The following is a 9,975-nucleotide window of genomic DNA, read 5'->3' on the forward strand; positions in this document are numbered from 1 at the left end:
TTTTCTTTGTGTTTGCAGTTTATTTTACAAGCCATCAGCAATAATTTAGAACAGCATATGTGTAAAGCGGTAGCGAAATGTGCAACAATTGCTCAGGTAATGTTGTTTTTTTCTTTAAAAAAAAAAAAAAAGAAACAAAAGACTTTACACAACATTGACATTGACATAGATATATTTATGGTATATTCACATTAAAAACTATTTACACACACACATGCCACTTTCCATAGCAGACTGAGGCAGAACCATCTAGAGGGACTACAAAAGCAACATCATGTTTTTGCAAAAATACAATGAAAATCTGCTGATTCGGTCACATGTGCAACTTTTTTTTTTTCTTCAAACACTACACTCGCAGGAACTCAAACGATGGTCTCATGACCAGGAGGTTCCTGGTAAACTATTCCAAAATAAGAAGCAACGTTTTACAAAAAAAAAAAAAGTTACTACTCCAGAAAGAAAGTGACGCTCGAGTGATTTCAACTGGATTCTTTCTGCCATCGTAGATGACCTCTCAGGGGGGCTGGGGGGGGAATATAAGCAGAGAAAAAGTGCACTTCACGTCTTGAACATTAGAAACAAGTCTAGCTTTGACGTAACACCTGGGAAAATACATTCAATATCAAAGGTCTGTAAGGTGCTATCATCTACAATATGCTGGTTGAGACTCAATCTGAAGGGACTCCTCTCTGCACAAGTGAAGAAGGGATGAAAAGAGGTGGAGAGGATGAGCTCCCTTCACTCAAGGAGCACTTCATGTTCTCGTGTCTAACACTATGTACAGTCAGAGGTCGTTAGAAAGTCATACATCCACGTCTTTGATTGAGATAAAGCGCATCAAAGTTGTTTTTTTGGCACCAACTGTTGCCATGTTTTTTTTATCAAAGAAGATACAAAAACTCAATAAAGTCATCGACGGACCCTTCAGTGCAAAAAAAAGGCACTCCTCGAACCCTGGCTAGCTGGGCGGACTGCTGGCGTCAGACTGGCTGTCATCGTCCGCGGGGGTCTCCTCAGGTGAGCTGCTGTCCGTCTCCCGCGCGCTCTCGCCGCAGTCCTTCTGCGCAGGCGCGGAGCCCAGGTGCGCCGAGAGCCCCGGGAAGGCGGCGGCGGCGGCGGCGGCCGCGGCGTGAGCGGGGTACAGCCAGGGGAAGGGGGACGCGAGGGCCGCCGGGTACACGTACTTGTCCTTGTCGAACAGAGGCATGTAGGACGCGGACGGGTTGATGAAGTAGAAAGGCATGCAAAGCGGAGTCTGTTGTCCCGTTATTCCCATCAGAGAGTTGACCAGCGCCAGGTCCGGTCTGCCGGACTCTGTTGACCCGGACCCTGACCCGGACCAGCTCGTCGTCTTGGGCTTCTTGGCGGCGCGCTCGTCCTCGAACTCCTGCTTGATCTTCTTGCTGCGCTCGCACTGGCGCGCGTCCGCCTTCTCCGGCTCGCCCCCGTACCCACTGTCCGTGTCCGTGTCGGTCTCGGTCACCTCCCCGCCCTGGGTCCTCTGGATCACCGGGACGCAGTTGGCCTGGCTGTCCGGCTTCTGCGGCGCCTCCTCCTCTTCCTCCTCCTCCTCCTCTTCCTCCTCTTCCTCCTCCTCCCTCCTGCCGGGCTGGTGCTGCGCCAGGACCTTGTGGAGGTGCCCGATCAGCTGCGCGCACCGCTGCTCCCGCGTGGTCCAGTTCTCCGCCTGACCCAGGTACTGCAGGACCTCCTTGGCGCACGTCTGGAACCCGGAGTGGAACGCGTCCACGTCCGCGTGGATGGACGCCTTAACCGAGCGATCTCCTGCACGAGGAGTAAACAAAAAGTTCGCACAACTTTGCGCCCTCAAAATATAAATGTGCGGGTGTTTATTTTCGGGGTGTCACTCACCGTTCTGCAGGGCCAGGATCTTCTGGTGCTGCTGCTCCGTCACGGTCGTCAGCGCGTTCAGGTGCTTTAGCGTCAGCTCCAGAACCACCGCCTTCTCCAAGTGACCCAGCGTCTGCACGCACGGAACCACGCACGTTTTTTTTAAAGCCCTCTCAACCCGCCACAGAGGGTGAGACTCTGGACCACTCACCGACAGCTTGAGGTGCTCCGGGAGAAGATCCTTCAGTTGTCCGATGCACTCGTTGATCCTGTCGCGTCTCTTCTTCTCGATCAGCCGGTGAGGCAACTTGTAGGCGTCCTGCGGGTGAGCGGGTGAGCGGGTGAGCGGGTGTCACTTCAACTTTTAATAAATCTGATTTAAAAATAAGATCAAAAGAAAAGTTCGCACCTTCCCGCCATCCTCGCGCTTGATCCCTCTCTTGGACTTGCACATGTACAGGGCAGGATAGTCCACTCTGGAGAGAGACACACACACGCGCGCGCGTGAGTCCGTGTTCGTATAAAAACAACAAAAAGTCAAAACTCACCCCAGAAACTCCGCGTGGTCCATGAACTGTCTGTCCGTCAAGTGTATTCTTTCGTCCATCGCTGCTGCTGTCTGTGGTTCTGAAGGTCCAGCTGCTGGTTCTGATCCACACACTGACGCGTGGACTTCCCGCTGCTGACTGACTGACACCTCGCGCGCCCGCCGCTGCTGCCGACGCTGCTGCCGCTCGCGGCGCATGCGCGCTACACTGTTCCCCCTGAACAGCTTCCGCCTCACGTGTCGAGCACTCCGGCACACAGGCCCGCTAATTACCGCTGTTGGCTGCCGTGTATTCATCCGCCGCGCGAACTACTTTGACCTCTACTAACGCAGGCGCTTAAAACGATAACAAATGGAAAAAATATGTATCATCAATACGTCTTTTTAAACTGTTATGTCACACTTCACATCCATTTATTGTTGGAATGTTCTTACGCCGATAATGTTGCGTTCAAGTACCTTTCGATTTAGTCACGATTAATTGAATCATAAATATGAGAAAACGTGGGAAATAAATGCAAACAAGTTTGCATCCTACGATGGAAAACATGGCCACGTGACACTAAACTAAGAGCTACAAATACATTCCAAAAACGTCTCCAGAGAATAAGTTAAAGGACAACTTGTTCAGTTTATTTCTATCGTATTTTAGTAGTCTTTAAAATATATATATATATATATTGTCACGCTGGTTTCACTGGTCAGTAATAAAATAATTGACAAGTTTGAAGAAAAAGCGTATTTTACTAAATACAATAATAACTTTTCCATGACATATACTGAGTAAATAATAATAATACAAATGTATGATTATCATATTCTTTATAAATAGTATTTAATAATTGTATTATGAAACCTTTGAGAGCAGTTCGTTCTTTATAAATATAATTAATACTTAAATAGAATTCTATAAGGAAACAGAAACGTTTATTGCCAACAGTATTTAATCCAAAAAAAGAATGATTTTAATTCCAACACTTTATATACAAAACTTTCACGTAAAAATACCCCAAAAAAAACTGTTAAATAAAAAACCCTGTTAGGTTACTATCGTGTCTTCTCTCGATCACCCCGACGCCACTCGAACGCATGACTACTCGCACGTCTCCCAGGATCCTTTGCGGTGTTGTCCGTAACCATGGCGACGGCCCCGCTGTGTGCTCCGACACGTGACCGCCGTCTGTTGTTGATCTGGAGCGAGTGACGCGCGCACACGTTACACACGTTTAATGTAAATAATCTCACACTTTTAATGCATGTAGTACTTTTTTTTCTTTTTAACCATAAACTCTTTATTTAAACTTACGTTTGTCTGTTTAGAAAATAAAAATAAAAATGAAGAGTCTCTAAAAGTGTGATCACCTGTGTGTCCTCACATGTCTGGAGATCACATTGAGGCTTCCTGCAGGTCATGTGACCTTCTCTGGCAGGTGACTGTCTTGCGTAACGACGCTGACGTACGTCTGCAGGAGGGAAGTTCATTCTCTTAACATTCTATTTTAGGCCCGGACAGGTAAAAATAAGTTGCTGAAATAGACTTTAAAATCAAAAGTGAATCTAATGGTAAAAGTAGACATTTAAACTAAAATAAAAATATATTTAATAACACCAGAATGCATCCATAGAGCCTTATATATATATATATATATATTAAGTTAGCATCATAAGCAATGCTAGGATTCTACCCTTGCTTTCTTTTTTTCATTGTAGTCATCTGTTTGTTGGAGTCTCCCCCGTCCTCCCCCATCCTCCCCCCTCCACACTCCCCCGCTCTATATGTGGCACCGGGAGCGACCGTAGGAATCCGGTCCAAATGTTTTCCATATTAGTTCAGAGGCGCTGGCGTTTCCAAATAGCAGTTGATGGTTGAGAGGCGGTTCGGGAAGGAGGGCAGACGCACACGTAGAAAGAAAGTAGTAGAAAGAAAAGAAGCAGGAATGGGTGGAGGACAGAGAGGTTCTTCTGGGAAGCCGGAGAAAATGAAGGACGAGAGTCCGGAGCCGCGGGACCACGAGAAGCCGAGGGTCTGTCGCTTCCCGCTGCTGGTGGCCGTCCTGCAGCTGCTGCTGGCGGCGGCGGTCGTGGTCGTGGCCTTCCTCACGCTGGCCGTCAGTCCCTCGCTGCTCGCCAGGGAGACGCCTCACTGGGCCGGGATCTTCGTAAGCGTTTCTCTAGCACCAATGTTTGTGACTGCATGAAGCTCACGTGTCGACACCCCCGTACCCCCCGTGACTGACCCGCCGCCATCGCCCGCCTTGTCAGAGCGTGTGACCCCGAGGTGTTGTTGTTGTTGTTGTTGTTGACCACCCAGCATGTGGTGGACTTGACCCGTGGAGACCCGAGAAGGTTCTTAATATACTGTCATGACTCACGACTGTGGCGATCTGTAGGAAACTCAACGTAACTGAAGGAAGAATAAACTAAACTTCTAGCATGATTATTGTTCTCATCACGGGCCAGTTGTTCAAAGATGATCTGATCGGAATATCGATGATCGGACCGGATCATATCTTAAAAACGGGTCGTTCAAAAGAATTTCTGAAATCTAATCTAATCCTAGTTTTAATCTGGATTAGACTGTGTGTCGTTGAAAACCCTTCAGTAGTATTTTAATATAACTTTACTCTGACACTAACATATGATAGAATTTTATGGTGGATTTGATGAAGGAAAACCTTAAATTGTGTCAAATGATCAATAAGTTTAATTTTGTGCAAATACTTTTATTTATATGTTGAATTGATTTGTTCAACAGTTGCAGTGATTAACTAGATAAAATAAACATGTGCTTCCAATTATACTTACTATACTATACTCTACAGTATAGTAACGTATACAATAAGAATGTTCTTGTTCCAATGAAATAAAAACACCTAAAGTTGAATAATAAATCAAGATGATTTCAACAAGTATGTTCTTTATCACTGTTTATTAATTAGAATTAAAAAAAATCAATCAGAAATGAAAACTGTCAAAAATCATTTCTAACGCTGAACATTATTTTTTCTGTTTGACTCTTTAGCCATTTAACCCTGATAATGTCTCCGGGTCAAGGTGACCCAGAGACGCGGCACCTTGATGCAGAGACAACACAAGGGATGCCTCAAACACATTTGTTTTCAGGCCTCCGGGGCAACTTGACCGTTAAAATAACTAGTGTTAAAATATCCACAATGTATTTGTTCATATCTATTTGATATTTATCTTGACTCATAAAATTGGTTATAAAATGTATATAATTGATAGAAGTTTATGTACCTGACATCTTGATATGTTCTCCCATTGATAGCACTTCTTAAAAAAAAAAGTGTCTGGATCACGGGGATCTAATATAGCTTTGGATAAATCGGAATATCTGATCCTGGATCGATCCAGATGTTTTTGAACAACTGGTCTCACGAGTTCTTCTTGACCATCAGACTTGTGGCACCAAACTCCTGGTCATCATCCTGGACCACCTTCACAACTTGACACTTGAAAGAAATGTCAGCAAAAGACTTCTACAGCCACATAAATGCCAAACATTCAATGCTATTGTTCTGCTTTCACGGTGTATTGCAGACACACAACCTCTCCTTCCATCTCACACATGCACACAATTGAAGTCTAGAATCGTGGGAGGAAACCAGAGCTCTCCAAGAAAAACCAACACAAAGACAGACATACATTCAATTCCTTCCTTTGATGAGCAACTAAAGTAGTTTAAATTCAACACTCCTGCCGCTCTTTGACACTCCAGGGTGAAAAACTTGATCAATTCCTGCCTTGTTGTGTTGCCTTTGAGCAAGGACGACACAACACTCGCACAACTCTGACCCCCTGAAGCGCAACTTTGGCGCCGGGATATTTTAATTGAAGGAGAAAACGCAGCGTCAGCGTTTGTCTAATCGTGTGAATAATTTAAAGCCTTGTTGTTTATGCCAGTAATCCACACGTCTGAAAACCCTCTGTTTTGGTCCCTTGTGTTCGAGTCCAGGCTTCTGAGCCACTCTGGTTTCCTCCCGACGCTATAAATACATCAGCGGCTGTGGCCTGTCCACGAGTCTGTGTGAATCTCTGATCTTTGACAGCTGGGAATCTTTCTGTGTTGACCTTTAATTTGGGTTTTAACAATCGTGCATTACTTGTCCCAGCTAGCCAGGGGTGTAACCATTGTGTTTTCACCCTGTGCTTCTGTGGGGTTTTCTTTGAAGCACTCTGGTTTCCTCCCATACCCAATTAGACTATTAACATGAAGAGGTTTAAGACGCTTAGTTTTCTTTGTGTGGTTGTCTTTTTGGTTCATCTGTCCAGGGTGTCCCCACCTCTTGCCCTTGCTAGCTGGGATAGGCTTCACCCCCACTGCTATCCTGGCAAGAAAAAAGTATAATAACACTTAAATTATTTTATTAAAAAAAAAAAAGTTATAAAAGAAAAATAAGAATTTATATTTAAAAAAACATGTTTTAATATTGTAAATAAAATGTAAATATAAGTAAGTAAGTAATTTATATTTGTAGAGAACTTTTCCAGACCAGGGTCACATGTGTCAGTTTCCCCTCTCAATCTGACCTGGGCCCGGGGGCCAAACGTGGCCCCTTGACTCGATTAATGTGGCCCATGAGGTCAAAGATCACATAGAGACTGACAATTTCATTTTTCTAATACTTTCTTAAATTTATTAATAGTCTCTAAATATGGTAGGGTTTTTGTTTTGAGGACTTTTGTCATTTTTGTGAGTATCAAAAATATTTTTGTGGATATAAAAAATATTACATCAGGTTTCTAAAAAAAAGAAAATTAGATAAAAAACAATGAATTAATGATTTTAATAATATTAAACTGGATTTTTATACTTTATTTTATACTTTTCGCACCTTGTCTTTGCATGGTGACCCCTCTTTACCCTTGTGTTATCACAGGGTCAAGGTGACCCGAAGGCCCAGGGGGAAAAATGTGTTTGTGGTATCCCTTGTGTTGTCTCTGGGTTAAGGTGAAAGAACTTCCAGAAATACATATGCAGTGGTGGAGGTCGTTCATCTTGACCCAGAGACATCCTAACACTGATCCAACTGTGGCCCCTGAGCAGATGTAACTGCCCACCTCCGGTCCAAGTGTCCAGATGTTTGCTCATCACTTGTAGAAATTAATAGTTACTCTGAGAAGTTCATGTCTTTGAGAAGTTTCTGGTGAAAAACAAAACCTGTTGTTTGGTTGCAAAAAACTACTGCAGTCGCCATCTGTTCCCGAAAAACATCCCTGGACACGAAACATCCCGAGTTCGATCCTCACGAGATGCTGAGAGCAAAAACACTGAGGTCATCCAGAACTTTCCGGAGAATCTGGAGCGCTTGAGAAGACGAGAAAAACACTGAAATGAGACGCTGCACGCTAGTCACAAGACCGCGGCTGCAGCGAACTGTGTGTGTGTGTGTGTGTGTGTGTGTGTGTGTGTGTAAGTGTGTGTGTGTGTGTGTGTGTGTGTGTGTGTGTGTGTGTGTGTGAGACACTAATCAGGTGACAACTTTTTTCTGCTGAATCATGCACTTTCGACAAACAACCGTATTGAAGCGTCACAGATGTGACGAGAGTTTGGTTTTTTCTTCTGGTGATTGTTGATGAAAGTCAAAGTGTCTCCTGCAGCTCCTGCTGGTCTCCCTCCTGGGCCTGATCCTCTACTGCGTCACCCGCCGGCCCAACGAGAGGTCCTCGCTGCAGTTCTGCGTCAAGGTGAGGGTCCCGACGGTTTGGCGTCGCGGTCGGTGTTACGGGGGGTGGAAATGAGATGGCGGCCCCTTCAGGAGGAAGTGAGCCTGATCTTACAGGATCAGCGGTGACCAGAGGCGCCGCTTACATAACTGAGGGATTAAAAAGGCTTTTTGTCGCTGAAATTACGTAAACGCCAAACGCTTGCAGATGTTTTTTCAAACCATCGGTGAGAAGCGAGAACAGAGGAGGTGAGTTCAAATGCACACGGTCGTGCCTCGCGGCCCCACGGGATTGTGGGTAATCCCTTTTGAAAAGGAGTCGGCCCTCAGGCGTTTGAATCATGAGATGGCAGGTCACGTGACCCTTCTCTCCTCCACAGCTGCTCTACTTCCTGCTGTGCGTGGTGGGCCTGGTCGTGTCCCTGCTGGTCGTGGCGTTCGCCTCACACCACTACGCTCAGGTCGGCGGCTTCAGCTGCGAGCGCGCCGGCGAGGACTGCGCCTGCAGGCTGCAGCCCCAGGACCCCGTGGCCCGGGTCTTCACCTACGAGGGCGTCGACGACTGCGAGTCCGTCGCCTCCACGCTCGCCGTCTACTTCCTGCTGCAGATCCTGCTCAACGTGGCGCAGGCGCTGGTGTGCGCCGTCGCCGCCTTCCTCATGTGGAAGAACAGGTACCAGGTGTTCTTCGCCGGCCTTCAGATCAGCTCGCCGCCCTGGCAGAGAGTGTAGAGGCCGGAGTGATGTCATCAGGATCTGGTCCTGAACGTCTCTGGAGAAGCATCTTGAGTCTCAACCTCTGTGACTAAAGTCGGGTTTCACGGAACAATCCGGCGCCTGAACAGAGAAACTGTTGTAATGGTTAAAAATAGTTTTGACAAAACAAGCCAACATTTAAAAAAAAAAGCTCAAAATCAACATTCTTGGCTCTGATCCACGTCTTGTTTGACTGTCTCTCAACGAGACATCAGATCAAGTCCATACGAGTTTAAACTGTGCTGATATAAAACTAAAAGAAAAAGAAAAAAAAAACGAGAAGGAAGTTGTTTTATTCAATAACTTTTAATTATCTAGGAGGTGCTACAGTAATAGTAAATAAATTAACATATACAATATATTAAAATACAATTTTTTTTTACATCAACATTTTACATAATAATAATTTTGATTTAAATTTGTTATATTTCTGATTAAAAAAAGCTGCACCACCTTTTTTCTTGTGTAATGTTTTTATATGAACTGTTTCAAAGTCAATTCAATCAAATAAAAAAATGCCCTTGCGTTATCTCAGGGTCAGGGTGACCCGAATACACATGTAGTGGTGGAGGTCGTTCATCGTGACCCAGAGGTAACGCAAGCGTTGCATAGATTGTTTTCCTCTGGTTTGTGCTCTGAAAGGTTGAGGCGGCACTGAATGGCTGCCTTTGGTGCTTGGTTGTGTTTTCTATTGTTCATTGTGTGTTTTCTTTTACTCTGTACTGACAACACAAACGATCCTATGTTGTGTTTACAACTCTGGCAATAAAAGTTTGTGACTCAACAGGTAGAAACGACTTATTTGGTGTCGGAGTCTTCAGTCGCAAACGATGATGTCATCGGCGTACACAAGAGTTTCTTGGATCAGGTCACAGTAGAACGTTTTTTAATGAATTTAAACCAAAGTAAAATGTCGCTATTGTAGTTTCGTCTTCAAGGAGGGCGAATATTGAAGAGAGAACAGGAGGATGAAGATGTAAGACGTCAGTAAAAGGTACAATATTTTTATAACAGGCACGTGTCGTAAACAGGAAGTAACACAAAAGTAAAGTTGTTGCACTTGAACTTCAAAATGAGGCGAAACAGATAAACATTGTATTTTTATGCTCAATCGTAGTTTTATGCATTTAATATT

General features: G+C 44.8%; 2 protein-coding genes across 2 annotated transcripts; one reads left to right on the forward strand and one right to left on the reverse strand.

Moving 5' to 3' along the window:
* On the reverse strand, positions 1-2,523 carry bhlhe41 (basic helix-loop-helix family, member e41). The gene is made up of 5 exons (XM_087797978.1): positions 2,400-2,523; positions 2,261-2,327; positions 2,063-2,170; positions 1,873-1,984; positions 1-1,785 (listed from the first exon to the last, which is right to left on the reverse strand). Exons 1-5 carry the CDS (start codon positions 2,456-2,458, stop codon positions 959-961), a joined length of 1,173 nt encoding a protein of 390 aa, XP_087654104.1. The 5' UTR covers positions 2,459-2,523; the 3' UTR covers positions 1-958.
* A 1,760-nt stretch (positions 2,524-4,283) lies between these two features.
* Positions 4,284-9,624, forward strand: sspn (sarcospan (Kras oncogene-associated gene)). Its single transcript, XM_087797979.1, has 3 exons — positions 4,284-4,557; positions 8,021-8,107; positions 8,466-9,624. Exons 1-3 carry the CDS (start codon positions 4,336-4,338, stop codon positions 8,814-8,816), a joined length of 660 nt encoding a protein of 219 aa, XP_087654105.1. The 5' UTR covers positions 4,284-4,335; the 3' UTR covers positions 8,817-9,624.
* Positions 9,625-9,975: the final 351 nt, after the last annotated feature.

The sequence above is a fragment of the Callionymus lyra genome, chromosome 8, assembly GCF_982586985.1.
Source record: "Callionymus lyra chromosome 8, fCalLyr1.hap1.1, whole genome shotgun sequence".
Lineage (NCBI taxonomy): Eukaryota > Metazoa > Chordata > Actinopteri > Syngnathiformes > Callionymidae > Callionymus > Callionymus lyra.